This window comes from Mus caroli, chromosome 10, assembly GCF_900094665.2.
Source record: "Mus caroli chromosome 10, CAROLI_EIJ_v1.1, whole genome shotgun sequence".
Taxonomy (NCBI): domain Eukaryota; kingdom Metazoa; phylum Chordata; class Mammalia; order Rodentia; family Muridae; genus Mus; species Mus caroli.
In genome coordinates, this window is record NC_034579.1 from 53,006,763 (window position 1) to 53,027,723 (window position 20,961).

Below are 20,961 nucleotides of genomic sequence, written 5' to 3' on the forward strand. Positions count from 1 at the left end.
ACCCGACTGCTCTTCCGAAGGTCCAGAGTTCAAATCCCAGCAACCACATGGTGGCTCACAACCATCCGTAATGAGATCTGGCGCCCTCTTCTGGAGTGTCTGAGGACAGCTACAGTGTACTTACCTATAATTAAAAAAAAAAAAAAATAGTACAGCCAAATGAATGTTCTGGCTGTCACTTTTTATTTCTAATGTAATTTTGAGTAAAACCCATGAAGGAAAGTTCTTTGTCTTTCAGTGGCCAGGTTCAGAGATTTGCTAACATAAGCATTTAGCGTCACTATATTTTGGAAAACATTGTTTTGGCTTAGGAACACAGTAATTCAGACATAACAAGTTTTCATGTTCACCCTACTACCCCCACTTTAAAAAATTTTTTGAACCAAATTTCATATCACAAAAACATCGCTTTGTATTTGTGTAAGGACGGGCTGATAGGAGTTTATGGATCACTACTTTGAAAATAAAGGATTCACTGGACAGAGGTGCCAAAATTCGCTTGACTTTAATCCTAGCAGTCAGAATGCAGAGACAGGCAGATTTCTTGAGTTTGTGGCCAGCCTGGTCTAGAGAATGAGTTCCAGGACAGCCAGAGCTAAAGAGAAAGACCCTAAAAGTTAACAACAAAGTTGTGAGAAAATAAGACATTGTTATACATTTTGGTTATGTAACATCTGTCTTAATTGAACACCGCTAAGTTCTCAACTATGTCATTATGTTTCATATTTGAATTCTCTGAAAATTCATTTAGACATGTGTGGGGAAAAGAATAAAGGACAAAACATTTCTTGTTTCTTACTATTACTACAAAAATTGTTTTAACCTCAAGGAATTCCCTAAGAGATCTTTGAGAACCCATAGAAATCCTCAGACATTATTTGGTAGAAAGTCTGTTGTTCTCATTTCTTGAGATAAGCTGCTTTAAAATAATCCTTCACACAGTGTGAAACTTGTAGGGATTGGTCACTACTAGATTTTAAAAATGTTAGTTAAAATATAAAATAAAAATTTCTGAACTATGTCTTATTCTCATTTAATATTGGATATTCACATTTTATCAATAATTTGATTTGTTTCTTTTTGTGTAACTAATAGCTATTTTGGAGTAGGATATCCTTGTAGAGTGCTGGGTGAAAATTCCTACTAGCTCTTTGATGTGTGATTATCCACTAGGGTGCTTCATCTGTGAAGTGTGAATGAAAAAGATGAAATTTAACATAGGTCTTAGTAATTTTATTTTGAATTAAATAATGAAACTGATTAGTCACATTGTTTTAGGTGTGGAGTACCTGCTTACTCTTTTAATTTTACAGTTTTGATAGTGCTCTTCAGTCTGTGAAGTCTTCTGTGGGTGGAAATGATGAGCTATCAGCTACTTTCCTAGAAACGAAAGGACATTTCTACATGCATGTTGGCTCTCTGCTTTTGAAGATGGGTGAGCAGAGTGACATTCAGTGGCGAGCTCTTTCTGAGCTGGCTGCATTGTGCTATCTTGTAGCATTTCAGGTAAGCTTTTCCAGTTTTAGGTGTATTTATTATTTCAAGAAGACTGTTGTGTTTCTTATAGTTAATGTCATAGTGTATAATAAAAATATGTGAATAAATATTGTGTTAAAATTAGGATAAAAGCTAATTTGATAAATAATTATAACAAGGTCAGTGCATTGTTTAGATAGGTGAAGCAGGTGTTAATGCATTCTTGTGGACATTCTATATTGGGCTTATTTATTTGTAGATCATCTTGAAGCATTTGTTCTTTTAGCTTGGCCATCTCTAGGAACATAATATTAAAAATGAAATTTTATTATTAATGTTTTATTTTTATTTCATGACACTGGTGTTTTGCTTGCATATGTCTGTATGAGGCTGTTGGATCTCTTGGAACTAGAATTACAGTTGTGAGCTGCCATGTGGGTACTGGAAATTGAACCCAAGTTCTCTGTAAGAGCGGCTACTGTTCTTTTTTTGTTTTTGTTTTTTTGTTTGTTTGTTTTTTCAAGACAGGGTTTCTCTGTGTAGCCCTGGCTGTCCTGGAACTCACTTTGTAGACCAGGCTGGCCTTGAACTCAGAAATCCACCTGCCTCTGCCTCCCAAGTGCTGGGATTAAAGGCATGCGCCACCAGCGCCCAGGGCAGCTACTGTTCTTAACTACTGAACCATCTCTCCAGCCTCTAAAGATGAAATTGCATATGGGCTAAGCCTGATTCAAAAGGTTATATAGGGCGATGACCTTCCCTCCCTCCGTCCTTCCACTTTCTCTTCTTCCCTTCTTTCCCTTTCTACCTTTCTCTCCCCTTTCCTCTTTCCCTTCACATATTTGTTTTTCTCCCCACTCTCCCTCTCCTCTCCTTCTTTTGCTCTTTTCTTCTTTCTCTTTCTCTCCCCTTTCTCTTATGCTCCTATCCCTCTCTGTCTGTTTCCTTTGGCAAGCTTTTTTCAATTGAAGCTACTTTTATTCAGTATACTCTGGTTATTTTTCCTTCCCTTACTACCCTCAGTTCCTTCCTGTCTTTTCATCTTGATCCACACACTTTCTGTCTTCAATAGAAAAACAGACATCTAAGGAATAATAGACAAAAATAGTAAAATAAAAACAAAAAATTGGAATATGATAAAACAAGATGAAGAAGAACCAAAGAAAAAGCACAAAAAGGGTATAGATGTAGTGACACTCATATTTGCACACTTAGAATTCTTATAAAAGTCCCAAACTGGAAGCCATAATTATGTGCAAAGGACCTGTAAGGTTAAAAAAAAGAAACAAACAAAAAACTTCCCTGACATAACATGAGAGAAAGAACCTTCAAATATGCTGTTCTTTTTGTGGCCTAATGCTGGCCATGGGGCCTACCAGTAAGAGTGGTCTGTTTCTTCAGTGACACTGTCTTGGAGGAAACTTTCATTTGCAAGTGGCAGTCAATTGGAGATAGCTTCAGGGTTAGGAATGAGATATTTATTCACTTTCAGCTCTGGGACCTTATGGGGTGCAGATCCATGCAAGCCCTGTGCAGGTGTCACAGTCTCTGTGAGTTCATATGTGCGCCAGCCCTGTTGTATCTAGAAGGCCTTGATTCCTTGGCTTCCTTTTTTATATCCTGGCTCTTAGACTCTTTCTGCTGCCTCTTCTGTAATGTTCCCTGAGCCCTGAGTGGGAAGGGATTTGATTGGAACATTACTTTTTTAGGGCTGAGTGTTCCTAGGTGTTTCATTCTTTGTATAGTGTCTGACTGTGGGTCTTCATTTGCTTCCATCTGGTGCAGGAGACAGCTTCTCTGATGTTAGTTGAGCCATGCAGTGATCTATGAGTATAGCAGAAGGTTGTTAGGATCCATTTTATTGCAGCATTCCTTTAGCAGAGCAGTAGTACTTGGTTTTTCCCTAGATCATTGGCCTATTTAGTCTTAGTCACCCAGGTCGCATTGGGCATAGGTTTCATCTAATGGAGTGAGGAGGCTTAAGTCAGATCAGTTACTCGGTGGCAAGCTTTGTACACTGTCAGTGTATCTTGCAGGCAGGTCACCTTTGTAGAGTGAAGGGTGTGTGGCTGGGTTGGTATCTTAGTTTCATTGCTATGCACAGATACAGTGACCAAGAACTCTTCATAGAAAGACAGTTAATTGGGGCTGGCCTCCAGGTTCAGAGGCTCAGTGCATTATCGAGCATGGCAGCATCCAGGCAGGCATAGTGCAGGAGGAGCTGAGAGGTGTACATCTTCTTTTAAAGGCTGCTAGCAGAACACTGGCTTCCAAGCAGCTAGGATGGATGAGGCTCTTGAAGCTAATGCCCACAGGGACACACTTCCTCCAATGAGGCCACACCTACCCAAACAAAGCCACACCTTCTAATAGTACCACTCCCTGGGCCAAGTATATACAAACCATCACAGTTGGTGTTTACCATTCTCCTTTGGTAGTGTGAAGAATATCTTCCAGTACTATGAACACTATTCTGTAGGACTGAAGGCTCTAGTTAGGCACCTGCTCCCCTTCTCCATGTTCAAGGTGTTTGACAAGATTTTCATAGCCTTGGTTTGTTTGGAAGTCTGTGTCTAGCACAGGCAGGCCTTGAACTCACAATAGATTCTTCTGCTATCTACTATACCCTAATTAAAATACTCTTGGTACTTTTTTTAAAAATAGGTTCTTTTTTTTTTTTATATTTTAGGTATTTTCCTCATTTACATTTCCAATGCTATCCCAAAAGTCCTCCATGCCCCCCCTCCCCCCACTCCTCTACCCACCCACTCCCACTTTTTGGCCCTGGTGTTCCCCTGTACTGGGGCATAAAAAGTTTGCAAGTCCAGTGGGCCTCTCTTTCCAGTGATGGCCGACTAGGCCATCTTTTGATACATATGCAGCTGGAGTAAAGAGCTCCGGGGTACTGGTTAGTTCATCATGTTGTTCCACCTATAGGGTTGCAGATCCCTTTAGATCCTTGGGTACTTTCTCTAGCTCCTCCATTGGGGGCCCTCTGATCCATCCAATAGCTGACTCTGAGCATCCACTTTGGTGTTTGCTAGGCCCCAGCATAGTCTCACAAGAGACAGCTATTATCTGGGTCCTTTCAGCAAAATCTTGCTAGTGTATGCAATGGTGTCAGCGTTTGGAAGCTGATTATGGGATGGATCCCCGGNTATGGCAGTCTCTAGATGGTCCATCCTTTCGTCACAGCTCCAAACTTTGTCTCTGTAACTCCTTCCCTGGGTGTTTTGTTCCCAATTCTAAGAAGGGGCACAGTGTCCACACTTTGTCTTCATTCTTCTTGAGTTTCATGCGTTTAGCAAATTGTATCTTATATCTTGGGTATCCTAAGTTTCTGGGCTAATATCCACTTATCAGTGAGTACATATTGTGTGAGTTCCTTTGTGATTGGGTTACCTCACTCAGGATGATGCCCTCTAGGTCCATCCATTTGCCTAGGAATTTCATAAATTCATTCTTTTTAATAGCTGAGTAGTACTCCATTGTGTAAATGTACCACATTTTCTGTATCCATTCCTCTGTTGAGGGGCATCTGGGTTCTTTCCAGCTTCTGGCTATTATAAATAAGGCTGCTATGAACATAGTGGAGCATGTGTCCTTCTTACTGGTTGGGACATCTTCTGGATATATGCCCAGGAGAGGTATTGCGGGATCCTCCGGTAGTACTATGTCCAATTTTCTTAGGAACCGCCAGACTGATTTCCAGAGTGGTTGTACAAGCTTGCAATCCTACCAGCAACAGATTGGGAAAGGATCTTTACCTATCCTAAATCAGATAGAGGACTAATATCCAATATATATAAAGAACTCAAGAAGGTGGACTCCAGAAAATCAAATAACCCCATTAAAAAATGGGGCTCAGAGCTGAACAAAGAATTCTCACCTGAGAAATACCGAATGGCACAGAAGCACCTGAAAAAATGTTCAACATCCTTAATCATCAGGGAAATGCAAATCAAAATAACCCTGAGATTCTACCTCACACCAGTCAGAATGGCTAAGATGAAAAATTCAGGTGACAGCAGATGCTGGCGAGGATGTGGAGAAAGAGGAACACTCCTTCATTGTTGGTGGGATTGCAAGCTTGTATAAAAATAGGTTATTTTCTAATTAACTGGAGATTATTTAAGAAATAGTATGGAAAGGAACATCTAAGTGTTGGGAATATGGGTATCATTGAATTAAATTACTTTTATTCTAAAATTGTCAGGTTCCAAGACCAAAGGTTAAATTAATAAAAGGAGAAGCTGGACAAAATCTACTGGAAACGATGGCCCATGATCGCCTTAGCCAGTCAGGTAACATAATATTTTAACTGATTAAATTCTGAAATGATAAAACATTTAAATTTTTTTCCTTACATTTATTTATTTGTGTGTATGAGTTGTATGCGTACTCACTCATACTGTACATCACTTAGGAGTTGATTCTGTCTTTACCATGTGGACTCTGGGGTTGAACTCAGGTCCTCAGACTTAGTGGCACATGCTCTTAAAGTTGAGCCATCTTGCCATCCTAAGATTCAAACTTTCTTTAGGCTTCTTTAGTTAAAGTCTTTATAGTATCCTTAGATAATCCTCCATAATTACTTGGCTTATTTTTGCCACATTTTGCTATATTCATACTTGTTCATACTTTGACAAAGGTGTTATGCATAGCAGAGATTAGGAAAAAAATAAGACATTATATCTGCCCCACTTTGCTCCCCCCAGAGGGTGTGGGCTGAGGACTGAACCTAGGACTCTGTACTTGATAGGCTAGGACTAAGCTAAATCCCCATTGCCTTCTTTAAAACTAAGAACCTACTTAGTTTTGTTTGCTTCCCAGTGGACATACCTGCTCTATCTGGGTGTTAGAGCATCCCTCTCGAGTGTGCAAAACATTTCTGTAGCCAAATGTTGTTTAACACTACTGCTTGGAGACACTGCTCTGTGGGGACAGTCTTTAATTGCCTAAATAGAATGATAGAAAATGCTTCGTAACTATATATTTCCTATATTTTTGGGGGTCCATCCATGGTGTAATATGTAATAGTATTTAATCCAAGTACTGGCTTAAATCCTTATCCTGAACTTGTGGAATAAAAAAAAATCCGGTAGAACCTACATATTGGTATTTCATTAATGTTCTTTAAAAACAGCAAGAATCTGAGAACCCAGTTTTAGCCATTAGAGTTTTAGTCATCAGGGTGTCATATCAGAGCATTGGGGCTTGGTTCTTGGCTGTTGTTGGAAGGTCTCTTAATTCCTATATTTACTATCTAAATGATAAGACCTTTAGCATTTTTAAATTCATTTTATTTCCCCTTCTGTTTGTTTTACTTTATGTTGACAGATACCGTGAAACCTGTATTGTTTATTTTTGATAAAGTACTATTTTTGTTGACCAGCTCTGATTTGGAGGTTGGAAAATGGGGTTTCAGATAACCTTGTTAATTTCTTCTTGGATGTCTCAATGAAATGATTAAGAGACAGGAGTAAGTAATTGTTTCATTATATATACAATGATGGGAATAATTTGTTTTTCAGGGCACATGTTGTTAAACTTAAGTCGTGGCAAGCAAGACTTTCTAAAGGAAGTTGTGGAATCTTTTGCTAACAAAAGTGGCCAGTCTGCTCTCTGTGATGCTCTGTTTTCCAATCCGTCATCCAAGGAGAGATCCTTTCTTGGGAATGATGATATTGGAAACCTTGATGGACAAGTGCCAGACCCTGATGACTTGGCTAGATATGATACTGGTGAGTTGCGTCTTTCAAAGAAACATTCTTCATCATAATCTGTTTCTACCAGGAAGGCTCAACAGTAATAATATATTTTGGATTCTTTCTAGGTTTAGTTTACAGAAAATAGATGTATGGGTGTAAATGACACATTATTTTTCTTTGAAATATTTGCTTGTTTTTATCTTTACTTTTCTGTCTCTCTCTGTCTCGCTCGCTCTCTCTCTCTCTCTCTCTCTCTCTCTAGACAGAATTTTTTTTTGTGTATCCCAGGCTCTCCTAGAATTTGCTCTGTAGACCAGGCTGGCCTTGAATTAATAGATCTGCCTGTTTTTTGCCTCCTGAGTGCTGTGATTAAAGGTGTGTGCCACCACTGCCTGGCAAAATAATTATTTATAAATAAATATTTATATATGTCTTGCTTTTGTGAATTTTCTATCCTATAGTATGTATGTATATATCTGTATGTATATGTTGTTTGCTAGGTACTTTGTATTATTCAACATTTAATTTATTTACAGTTTTTACTACTGTTAAATAATACTACTAAGAACTTTAAACAGGATCTTTTTGCTTGCTTTGAAACAGGGTCTCACTATATATAGTCTTGTCTGGCCTGCAATTAGCTATGTAAGTGATGGCCTTGAACTCAGAGATCCGACTGCTCTGCCTCTGAAGTGCTGATATTAATGGTATACTCTACTACACCTGGCCTCATTTAACCAGGTTTTAATGAAAGTTGTATTTAAGATTTTTCTACCTTTGCATCTTCTCCATGGTTTTCTTCCTTATATTTGCCCTTTTTTCCCTTGTTTATGTTCTAGGGTGCCTTTTTTTTTTTTTTTTATCTTTGTGACAGCCACCCTGCTGGGGTGCATACTTATTTGGACAGGAGTGCCATTAGCCTTTTCTTGCTATACCTAGTCAGTGTAGATGACCTATTTCTTCCTATAAATCTGGACCACTTTGCTAGTCTGCTGACCTTTTTAGGGCCCTTGTACAAACTGAATAGCTTTATTTTTTCAGATGGGCAGTGAGGATCACAAAAGGGCAGTGTGTTAGAGAACTTCATTAATAGATAGTATGTGTTTTGAAATTAATTCCTTGGAGATTCCTAAAAATGAAACTACTGAGACAGATTTTTTTTTCTTGCAAATTGCTAGAAGTGTTATCGTTTCTAGGAAAGTTGGACTTTTTTTTACTTCCAGAATTTCATAAGCTTTTTCAGTATTAGATTTCTTATAGAAGAAAACATGTTTTTTTAAATATGCTCATAAATTAAGTATTCCATTGTTATTTAATTACTCCTTATTGAAAGGAAAATCTTGAAACTTTTTAATAATAATAATATAAAGTGCACATTAGTCTTTGACAGTTTAGTTTTATAAATTTTTAAGTTTTTTAAGTTTAATTTTTTAAACTTTCTTGATGGGTCTTATTTTCTTAGATGGCGTAGAAAACCTTTTTCATTTACACCATTTCTTATTAAAATTTATAAAGTGTAGCTGGGCATGGTGGCATATTCCCTTAGTCCCAACATTCAGAAGGCAGAGGTAGGTAGATCTCTTGAGTTCAAGGCCATAGCATGTGAGTTTCGAGACAAACTGGCTGCATATAGAAACCCTGTCTTGGAAAAACAAAGTTTTTAAAAGTATGAATATATTCAATAAAAATGTGAAAATTTTTGCTATTCTGTTCCTCAGTTTTGAAACAGAAAAATGTTTGTAATTAAATTTTTTTGCTAAATTAGTTGTTTATTTTTGTAATCTAAAGACCCAAAGAAAATGTATCATACATGGCAGTTTTTCCCCCTCTGTTTCAGGTGCCGTTCGAGCACATAATGGTAGTCTTCAGCACCTTACCTGGCTTGGCTTACAATGGAATTCACTGTCTACTTTACCAGCAATTCGAAAATGGTTAAAACAGCTCTTCCACCATTTGCCTCAGGAGACGTCAAGGCTTGAAACAAATGCACCTGAATCAATATGTATTTTAGATCTTGAAGTAAGCAATGATGATAATTAATTAAATAATTTTAGTGTTTGTAATTTGTTTTTCTAACTTACTATTTTTTAAAATCAAACAGGTATTCTTACTTGGAGTTATATATACCAGTCACTTACAGTTAAAGGAGAAGTGTAATTCTCACCACACTTCCTATCAACCATTGTGTTTGCCACTTCCTGTGTGCAGACAGCTTTGTACAGAAAGACAGAAGACATGGTGGGATGCAGTTTGTACTCTGATTCACAGAAAGGCCTTGTAAGTAGTAAAACAGTGATAATCCTTTAGATTAGGGCCCGAGTTTTACTAAGGCTTTAGTTTAATTGTCATGTGACACTTAACATATATGTAAGTGCTGAACTACATTTCTTTAAAATAATTCAATTAAACTTATTTTTTTAAGACCTGGAACCTCAGCAAAATTGCGACTTCTAGTTCAACGTGAAATAAACAGTCTGAGAGGCCAGGAAAAGCACGGCCTTCAACCTGCTCTGCTTGTGCATTGGGCCCAGAGTCTTCAAAAAACAGTGAGTTCATTGAAATGTTAATTTTTAAAAGAGAACTTTGGCTTAAATAAAAGTGTTTTACTGTAATAAAGTTAATTGCTTACACAAAAGTAATTAGTAAACTGCTGACTAGTGCTAATACTAGTAGTATGCCTTGTATATCAGAGTAGATGTGGCTCTTTAGCTTTTTGACCAAAGTGTTACTTTCAGAGGCAGACTTTGGTTCTCTAAAAATGTCAGGTTTCATTGCAGGGTGTTGTTACAGAGGAAATATGATACATAGTCTCACATAGCCTAGCTGGCCTTGAACTTGATAAATGGCCAGGGATGACTTGAAACTTCCAATTTGCTTGCTTCTACATCCCAGATACAAGGTTGTGAGCCAGTTGTGTGCCACCATGCCACTTAAAAATGGCAGCTCTTGAAAATAGATTGGGCTGCCTGTTGTAGGCAGTTAATAACTTTTCCTTTTGATTCTCTACTTAATTTTAATTTGAAAGTTTTCCCGGTTTCTCAAAAACAGTTATCATGTTGCGGACTTCTGACTTTCTATTTTAGGGCAGCAGTCTTAATTCTTTTTATGATCAACGGGAATACATAGGCAGAAGTGTTCATTATTGGAGGAAAGTTTTACCATTGTTGAAGATGATCAGAAAGAAGAATAGTATTCCTGAACCTATTGATCCTCTGTTTAAACATTTCCATAGTGTGGATATTCAGGTAATAAAGAATGCTAATGAACTGATTACTTATGTAATTTATACACATATAGAAAATAACTAAGCAAATTGTGTTGCCTTTTTATGATAGTTTTGCTTTCTAAATCTTGTAGCTGACAAGAATTATGACTAATGAAATGTTAATTTTCTTAAGATAAAATGTAATCTTTGGAAATTTGTGTTTGAAGCAGTTTAACTAATAATAAATGTATTTAGGCATCTGAAATTGGTGAATATGAAGAAGATGCACACATAACTTTTGCTATATTGGATGCTGTTAATGGAAATATAGAAGATGCTATGACTGCTTTTGAATCTATTAAAAATGTAGTTTCTTATTGGAATCTTGCACTGGTAAGTGATGTGAGAATTGAATTGAGTTTTGTTTGTTTGCTTGCTTGCTTGCTTTGAAAATCTAATTGTATTTTGTGTAGATTTTTCACAGGAAAGCAGAAGACATTGAAAATGATGCCTTGTCTCCTGAAGAACAAGAAGAATGCAAAAATTATCTGAGAAAGACTAGGGACTACCTGATAAGGATTTTAGATGATAGTGATTCAAATACTTCTGTGGTTCAGAAAGTAAGTTGCTGGCTGTTGTCTGATGTTTAGTATTGTTGATAACTGCCCAGGCTTTAAATGTAGGCATTTCTTATGTCTCTAAGTATCACTTATGATAGATGTGCTAGGAGCATGTGTGTAGTGTGAATGTGTACGAATGGTAAGTGTTCTTTTAGCTTAGCTTTGGTATTGGCAGTTGGGGTTGGGAAGATTGCACAAGTGTGAGGGTCTAGATTGGCCACTCAGTGCTCAAGTAAATTCTAGGTGGCCATGATAGGACATCCCTTGAGTAAGCTTACTAGTTAGATTAGATGAAGAAGCTCAGGATGTAGAGTCCATGGTTCCATATATAAGGTGGAGATCAAGTATATAAGGTGGAGATCAAGTGATCAAAGAAAATAGTTGGTATCAATCTCTGGCTTCCACATGCACGCATGTGCACATTCCTGCCATGCATACGTAAATATCTAGCTTGCTTGCACTCACACACTCACCTACCTACACAACAACTTTGCTATCTAAGTACATACTGATTTCTAAGACAGTAATTTTGTCTTTTTTTCATGTAATCAAAATGAATATGATAACTTGAGGACTAGTTTTTTTTTTTTTTTCGAGACAGGGTTTTTCTGTGTTGTCCTGGAACTCACTCTGTAGACCAGGCTGGCCTCGAACTCAGAAATCCGCCTGCCTCTGCCTCCCAAGTGCTGGGATTAAAGGCATGCGCCACCAGGCCAGGCTCGAGGACTAGTTCTTAATGAATTTTGGTTATGTAAAATCAGCATTTTTTCCTTATTATTTCCTATGGACTAGCTCTCAGCAGTTTCACACTCAAAGTGGTTTTCTGTTTAGCCTTCTTTCTGAGTATTTTGTTTATTAATGTGTATTGCTGATCTTAGGATTATATTGTCTGGTGTATTTCAGCATCTATATTTCACTCTGTACAAAGTATCTGAGAAGAATGTGTAACTTCCATATGGAAAAGCTTTCTAAGTTCACTTTTCTTTGTTACTATGACTTACAAATGTGATAGGACAACTTAGACTTTATATTCTGCAATGCTTTTATATGTATAACTTAACATGTACTAAGATGCTTGTTAAAATGTGCTGTGGTACACACATAGTCTTCACACTTCAAAGGCTGAGTAAGGACTGAGAAGTCAAGGGTACCCTGGGCTACAAAGTGAGTTCCTGACTCAAATAAAGAAAATAAGGGAAATGCGAACAGCTTAAAATTGGGTCTTTATTTCTAAGCTATTTTAGCATGATTTTTGCAAACTAAGGCATTTTCTTTTTCAGTTGCCTGTTCCTCTTGAGTCTGTAAAAGAGATGCTGAACTCAGTTATGCAGGAACTTGAAGACTACAGTGAAGGAGGTACTCTCTATAAAAATGGTTGCTGGCGAAGTGCTGACTCAGAGTTGAAGCATTCAACACCATCTCCTACCAAATATTCTCTATCACCAAGTAAAAGTTACAAGGCAAGTAGAATGGAAAGGAATCATTGTACTATGAGGTTGTTTTCTACATGTTGTAAACACTGTTAACATATTCGTGTGTTTGTATGTCTAGTATTCTCCAAAAACACCACCTCGATGGGCAGAAGATCAAAATTCTTTACTGAAAATGATCTGCCAGCAAGTAGAGGCCATTAAGGTAACATTTAGTTTGGTTCAATGTAACTCTCATGCTAAGATTTTTTTTTCTCTAATCAGTTCCTTACTTTGGTTTTGCAAGACAAAAGTTTTTCTTTGTAACCCTGGCTGCCCTGTCTCTGTCCACTGGGCTGGCCTTTGCCTCCTGAGTACTGGCATTAAGTGTTTTCACTACCACACCTGGCTTCAAGTTCATTTCTCTCCCTCTCTGCCCCTCACCCCCCTCCTTTCTTACAGTTCATCAAAGTGTACCCTTAGTATAGTTTATAGAATCAGTTTCTCTTGACTCTTAACCGTATTTTCTAAATTACTATTTCCACATGAGATGCAAGTCTTTTTTTTTTTTAAAGACTTATTTATTAATTATATGTAAATACACGGTAGCTGTCTTAAGACACTCCAGAAGAGGGTGCCAGATCTTGTTATGGATGGTTGTGAGCCACCATGTGGTTGCTGGGATTTGAACTCAGGGCCTTCGGAATAGCAGTCGGTGCTCTTCACCACTGAGCCATCTCTCCATCCCCCGTCTTTTTTTTTTTTTTTTTTTTAATTAGGTATTTTCTTCATTTACATTTCAAGTCCCCCATACCCTCCCCCTGCAAGTCTTTTAAGATAAATTTTTATGTAAAACATAATTTGGTTTCTGTTATCCCACATGAGTAACTTGTACTACTATACACTATCATACTATTTTGTGTTAATTCATTTCTCAGCATGTCTGTTGAGAAAGTATATCAAATTTAGCATTGGGAATTGAAAAGTTGTCCGTACTTAATTGTGTGTGTGTGTGTGTGTGTATGCTTTTTATATGAATGGCTTAATTATAGTCTAGCATTTAGTGTTTTGTTTTTTAATTTTAGAATTACACAAATCTTTTTTAATGCCTATTGGCTAAGAACTAAATTATTCCTATACCTAATGTTACACTAAGTACATTTTGCTATGTGGTGATTATTATGGTATATATAATCAACAGTGTTCAGCTTTGAAAACTGATTAAATAACAAAGTTTTGGATTTGTACAATAATTTTTTGTGTGTGTGTGTGCTATATAAACCATACTAACACATTAGAGTTTCTTTCAATATACAGGTTTCAGTCATTTAGCACTATTCTGTGGAAATGTAATGGAGACCTTGTCTGTGAGCTTAGAAAACTGGTTCCTACACAGAACTCTTGACGCTAGTTATTCTTGGAAAATTTGTTTTTTTTCTTTTGTCTAATTTATGTGTTATGAAGTTTTAGAATTGTTGAAACCAGTTGTTACCACATTTTTTAAAATGTGTATGTACATGTGGAGGCCACAGATGTTGACCTCTGGTTGTCTTCTATTAATTTCCACCTTATTTTATTCTTATCGATTGTGCAATTCACCAGTTGGCTAGATTGACTGACCAGTGAGTTCTGGGGAATTCTCTCTCTCCACCCTGTAATGCTAGGATGTTTGGTTGACATCACTAAGCCCAGCTTTTATGTGGACACTGGAGTCTGAACACAGTGTAACAGACTTACGCTGTGTAACAGACACTTTACAGGCTGTCAGCTCCCCAGGGGCCCTAGCTCTTTCACTATTAACAGTTATGGTTGTATTGTATAGCAAGTTTAGAACTAAGGGCTAGCTACCCATCATGTTTTGTAGTTTTTTATTTGTGGATGTGTAGTGTCTAGACGGAGTTAAGGAGGTGGATGAGTGAGGACTATTTTGAACTTGAAAATTGAGGTAAGGACATATTTGAAACACATTTCTTTGTTTGTTTTGTGTTTGCGTCATTGTTTATAGTACTGGAAGGTTTGGAACTTGTAGCAGTTTTCTTGCCTTACTTTCCCTGTCACTGGGATTATATAGGGGAGCTACCTTGCCTAATGTAGTATTTAGATCAAGAAAGCAAGTACATTAGGTTTTTTGATCTCATTTATTATAAATTAGTTGGATTCTGTTTTCAAAAATTTGAAGCTGTTTTCAAAATTTACCAGTCATTTTATACCCAGATATTTTTTTTTTTTTTTTTTTTTTTTTTTTTTTTTGAGAAAAGTGAAATAGAAAACCAGGTGGTAGTTGCTCATAGTTTTAATTCCAGGACGTGGAAGGTAGAGGCAGGATCTCCAGTTTGAGGTCAGCCTGGTACGCGTAGTATGTTCTGGGACAGTCAAGCTTTATAGAGAAACTCTGTTTCAACAAACAAAAAAGAAACAATTCACTGGTAAGTCCCATATTAAAAGAGAAAGTTTTGTAAGTTCTTATGTTGGGATGCTGGCCATTTAATACAGTAACAGAGATAAGGTAGTCTTGTAGAAGGCATTAGTGTTTCTGCCATCTTGTCTGGCAGTAGAGAGTTGTTATGAAAACATTTTGGAGTCTGATGTAGATTAGGTACCAGTTCTGTCCTTTCTTGCATTTGTCTCTCTCTCCGTCTATTTGAAGTCTGGGTTATTGTTTACTAACTGACCTGACAGAGTGTGTATGTGACAAGGTCTGAGCATATACTGCTTTTAGTAGCTCTGAGCATTGGCTGTAAACTTGGACACGTGTTGGTTACCTTCCATGTGGGTAAGTATTAAGAGATGATTTTCAGTGTTGATAATCAGAAGAATATAGATGTATGAGACCCAGAATTTGGAAGCTGAGTAGGTAGCTTGGAGTGCTTAGGAAAGTGAGTCTCAGAAAAAGATGTTTTATTTGTAGGTCTTAGTTTTTTGAGTAGGTAAATGTTTTGGATGGATTAAATTTTATGAAGATAAATGTAAGTAAAAATGGAATGGAAATGTTCTGAGATCTCAGGAGTTAGCTCTTTGGAGCAGAGTTAAAGTGAATGAGTAGACTGATGTTCACAAATTGAGGAGTTGTGTTCTTGGCACTCCTTTCCAGTGGAAAGTATAATCTAAATGATGCCAACCACTTAGGTTTACAATATGTGTTGAGTGTTTGCTGAGACTGTTTCCAGCATTGTATAATGAAAACATTTAACATTCCTTCCTTCTTTTTTATTTAAATAGAAAGAAATGCAGGAATTGAAGCTAAGTAGCAATAACTCGGCATCGCCTCACCGCTGGCCAGCAGAGCATTACGGACAAGACCCAGCTCCTGATGGGTATCAGGGGCCACAAACGTTTCATGGGGCTCCTCTAACAGGTGAGCTGGCAGCTGAACAAACCCTGTATCCCAATAAAAGAATGCCTCTCTTTTTAAGTCCTTTTTCTTTTTTGTAGTACTAAGACTTTGGAGCTCATGCTTGCTAGATAGGTGTTCCTCTGATTTATACCCCAGCTCAGCCTTCTTGCCCCCATTTAAATAGGTAACTTGTGAATTTAACTTGTTTGTGGTTTTGTACGTTCTAGAATATGTCTACTTGTTTACCAAAACACTGTATTTAATATACTGAAATTTTATAAATCCAATCAGAAACAGAATAAACAAGTCTTAATACTCTAAATATATTAAAGCTAAATCTTTTTATGTACATTGTAACTAAACTGTGAAATGTTTCATAAATTGAAACATGTTAATTAATATAGTTATATATACTAAGAGGTGCCTAATAAGAATTTAAACTTCTTGAGTTATTTTGGTGTTTTTTTTTTATCTCTCCTGCCCTTATTTTCAAATATGATTATTCACTGGAAAGCCCATAATGAGTTGTTCTCTTGCTATATTTTATTATTTACCCTGTCTGTCTGTGCACCTATTTAGGGTCTGTGTCACTCTGGCTGGCCTGGAACTCACTTTGTAGGCCAGGCTGGCCTCAAACGCAGAAATTTATTTACCTACCAACCTCTTCCTACCCACTCGTAGCCATGTACTCCCACGGCTGGCTCCATAATAAGTTTTTCTTGACACTTGCTTTACATAATTACTATGAGTATTTGTATATGTGCAGGTAGGTATGGAATTTTTTTTTACTATCTAGTAAACCTAACGAGCCCAAGTTATTAATAGTGTTTTTTGTGGGTAGCTATGTGCAAAAGTACATCTTGTAGGTAATTTTATTACAGTAACAGGTTTTAAACACTATTGGTAAACTTGGTTCTATAGATGAGAAAATAACTTTAGAAGGGTTTTCTTTTTTTTTTTAAAGATTTATTTATTTAATGTATATGAGTACACTGTAGCTGTCTTCAGACACACCAGAAGAGGGCGTCAGAGCTCATTACAGATGGTTGTGAGCCACCATGTGGTTGCTGGGAATTGAACTCAGGACCTCTGGAAGAGCATGCAGCCAGTGCTCTTAACCGCTGAGCCATCTCTCCAGCCCCTAGAAGGGTTTTCTATTATTACTTACTATACAACTAGCTAGTGGTAGATGTGGCAGTCCCCTAATTGAGAAGCAACTTTCTAGTCTGATACAGTGCCACTTGGTATTCCTATTCTGACATTCTGAAATCTGTAATTCTTTAAAACCTGAGACTTTTGTGTGTTGTCACAGGATTATAAGTGGAAAAATCTTGTCAAAATATAGATCACTGAAAATTACCAGGCATGGTATGGTGGCAGACATGCCTATAATCTAGTACTCAAGATGCTGAGCTAGGAAGATCACAAGTCAAGGCCAGCCTGGCCTGCAGAGTAAGGGGCCCCATTTCAGAAACAATCCAGAGACTTTCAGAATATGTTCTGGATGAATTTATAAAACATGAATGAGTTTAGTGGTACTTGCATTCTATTTTTAAGACATTTTTATGTATATGCAAATATTCTGAAACCTGAAATACCTTTGGTACCAAAAATTTGGACAAGAGATACTTAACTAGAACTGTAATGTATATTGATTGGGGAGGTAGGTGGGCAGCATTTTACTTTGAGCCCAGGCTGGTCTAGAACCTATGATATATAACTCAAAACTGTCTTCAAACTTAGAGTGATTCTCCGATCTCTGCTTGAAGGATGGGATTGAAGGTCTGAGCCACTGTTCCCTTGAGTGCATGTTTTCTAACTGCTTTCAAACCGGGAAGGTTAGAGTGAGATCCAATTTAAATAAGCACATTTGGTTCATAGAGCCATACTTAAATCACTGTGTTCTTCTTGCAGTGATTTCTAAGTGTTAGCAAAGTTTTTTGAAGTTAAACTCAAATGTCATAATTCACATAGATAAGTATGTGTGTAGAGCTCAGCCCTTGCTTGCCTTCTGAAACCTCCTGTGCACTGTCTACCAGCTTACAGGGCAATCATCTCTCCAGTCCCTATCAGAACATTTGGAACATTGTCTTTTTTGATCATTCTTATTTGGCTACATAAAATGATTTTATATGTATAATATATATATATGAAGGCATGTGTGTGTGTGTATGTGTGTGTGTATGTGTATGTGTGTGGCCTGCTTTTTTTAAATGTTACTTTAAATTTGGAACATTTTTTGAAAAATCTTTGAAAACACAGTATGCAAATGACCACATGACCCTATTTCCTCATACGCAAATACTGCCAGTATTTTTTAATGTTTTAGTTTGTGCTCCTCTAAATAATGCTTGGTCACATTTCTAGGGTTGTTAGAACCCTAGAAATTTCATTTTCTTTTTCTTTTTTTTATTGTGCTGAAGCTTAATCCTAGGGTCTCCTACATGCTTGATATGTTCTACCATTGAATAGAACTATACATCTAAACTCTTCATGTGTTTTAAAAGTTCTGTTTTTGCTTTTATTACTAGTATCTAATAGTACCATCTTGTACTCTAAACTATACAAAAACCTGGCCTGAGTTGTAAGAACAAAATGTTACCAGGTTTTTTGTTTGTTTGGATGGTTTTTTCGAGACAGGGTTTCTCTGTATACCCCTGGCTGTCTTGGAACTCACTCTGTAGACCAGGCTGGCCTCGGACTCAGAGATCCACCTTCCTCCTGCCTCTCGAGTGCTGGGATTGCACCACCACACTCGGCTATGTTACCAGTTTTAATATTTTTATATAGTACATGCTTTGTATTTTACAGTCTCTTGAATTTTACCCCCAAATTGTCTGTTCATTAAGTTTATAAGAACTTCTAATTTTTTGTCCCACTGAGTTACTAGTCACTGATAGAGTTGCTAATTTTAATTGTAGACAAAATATGTCCTTTTTATTGTATGTATATATATATATTGTATGTGTATACTTATTTGGCTGCATGTATCTATGTGCTCTGTAGGCATACAATGCTGATAGCAGACAGTTGTGAGTTGCTTGTATGCTGTACTGTAAGGACAGCAAGTGTGGGTAATGTTAAGCCATGTCTCTAGCCCCTTATCTAGATTTTTCAGATTCTTGCCTCATGTCAATCAACCTGTTTCCATACTTGTTTGCTCCTCCCCAGGGGAGTTCCAAAATAACACTCCATTAGGTTTTTCAGATTCAAATGGGGAGAAGTATCTACTTTTTATTGCTTTTTTCAAGATTAATTCACAATTTCAGTTTTCTACTTCATGTACAGTATGAAAGGTGTTTTGTTTTGTTTTTGTTTTTGTTTTTTTTTTTTTTGGTTTTTCAAGACAGGGTTTCTCTGTATAGCCCTGGCTGTCCTGGAACTCACTTTGTAGACCAGGCTGGCCTCGAACTCAGAAATCCACCTGCCTCTGCCTCCCGAGTGCTAGGGTGTGAGCTACCACACCCGGCTTGGTCTTTTGGTTTTTAGTTCTGATAAAACTGTTGTAAAACAGATTAAGCATACCACTATAGTTTTGCGATTAGTATAAATGCCTTTTATAAACTTCACAGAACAGATGGAACATATAGTTTGTGTATCTGTATTTATATGTACGTATGTGTGCATGCATGCATGCATTTGTGCACACCTGTCTGCTTTAAGCCAAAGAACGAATTTGATGTTAATTTGTTTTTAAATGTTAATTTAAAACATTTGTACATATGTGTGTGCATGTGTGCGTGCCTGTATGTATGTATATATGTACATTCCACAGCATATGCAGAGATCAGAAGACAACCTACCTTTACATGTGTTCTAGAAATGAAAGTCATATTGCTGTGTTTATGTGGTAACCATCTTTACCTGCTGAGCCATGTAGTTGGCTTTATGTTATTGTGAGACCCTTTTCATAGTTGTACCAGGTTATTTTAAGCGTAAATCTGAGTAATTATTTGAGATCATATTCTGCAACCCTGTCATTCTATAGAGTTTCAAGTCCTCTTTTAAATGTTTAGGCCATCAGGTGTATTTTGGTTACTAAATCCTCTGTGATAACTTTTTTCCTAATGTGGAGCAGTTCTGTGCTTTTACATTCTGTTGATCTTGAACCATTTACTTCCTTGTTTTCATTTTAGAGATGAGATCTCTCACTATGTAGCTTTAGCTGAAACTTACAGAAATCTACCTGTCTTTGAGTGTGGGAGATCAAATGACATGTGCCATTATGCCTTACTCTGGCATGCTTGTTAACTACTTGTTCCTGTTGACAATAGTAGTGTTGTTTTTTATTCTTTGTGTCATTTAACTGGTTTTTCTTTTGAGTTCTTCATTTATTAATTGCTTTATGGTATACTTGAGTATGTAGAAATGTAAAGATCAGAATAATTAAAACTTCCTTTGATTCTTATCGTATATTTATAATTCTTGTCTAGGTAGTATTTTAAACTATAGAATAGACTTTTAACATTGTTTTCTTGTTTTTGTTTCTTTCACTTTAGTTGCAACTACTGGCCCATCAGTATATTATAGTCAGTCACCTGCATATAACTCCCAGTATCTTCTCAGACCAGCTGCTAATGTAACTCCCACAAAGGTAACAAAGGAAAAGCATACACAATTAGAACTATTTACATTTTAAATGTTTAGGTTTCTTTTAAAGAAATTGAACGAAGTAGTTCAGTATTGGAGATATGTGACCTTTGATATAGGCATTTCATAGTCATCTTTTTTTGTGTGTTAACAGTAAGTTGAAACATTTGGAATATTTTAAATTGGAGAATTGGATGGTTTTGGCCCTTGTATTATTATTCTATTTTGATAGGAGTAAGGCTAGTATGTTTTTGCTTTGCTAGGCTGATTTATTGTCATCCTTTTAACTCAAACTGGATTATTATGACAGTAGCTCAAAACTGTGACTTCCCAGACAGAGAGCTGGGGATGTGTTGGTACATTTAGATCCCTGTTCTTCTGCTTATTGAGAACTTGGGCAATTTGTTTTAACCTGTGTACCTCTTAGGCCACCTGCTTTTAAATGAGAATAATACTATAGTTAATAGAGTTTTTGAGGCTAAAAACCTTTAACTTCTAAAGTAAAACTGCCTAGTTGATACATTAATAAATGCTTAATGAATTTTAGTAATAATCATCACTGTTAACATCATTTAGTAATTGTTTAGTGAATGAAGAAAATATATTTTTCTATTCA

General features: G+C 36.8%; 1 protein-coding gene across 1 annotated transcript in view; it reads left to right on the forward strand.

The window, feature by feature from the left end:
• The window catches only part of LOC110302686 (E3 SUMO-protein ligase RanBP2-like), a 50,487-nt gene that overhangs the window by 11,375 nt on the left and 18,151 nt on the right, over positions 1–20,961 (forward strand). The window contains 13 exon segments of the mRNA XM_029482969.1: positions 1,306–1,506; positions 5,693–5,780; positions 7,011–7,220; positions 9,025–9,206; positions 9,289–9,464; positions 9,610–9,733; positions 10,271–10,432; positions 10,648–10,785; positions 10,866–11,012; positions 12,293–12,472; positions 12,564–12,647; positions 15,641–15,776; positions 20,255–20,349. Of these exon segments, the coding sequence (XP_029338829.1) occupies positions 1,306–1,506; positions 5,693–5,780; positions 7,011–7,220; positions 9,025–9,206; positions 9,289–9,464; positions 9,610–9,733; positions 10,271–10,432; positions 10,648–10,785; positions 10,866–11,012; positions 12,293–12,472; positions 12,564–12,647; positions 15,641–15,776; positions 20,255–20,349 (1,923 nt within the window).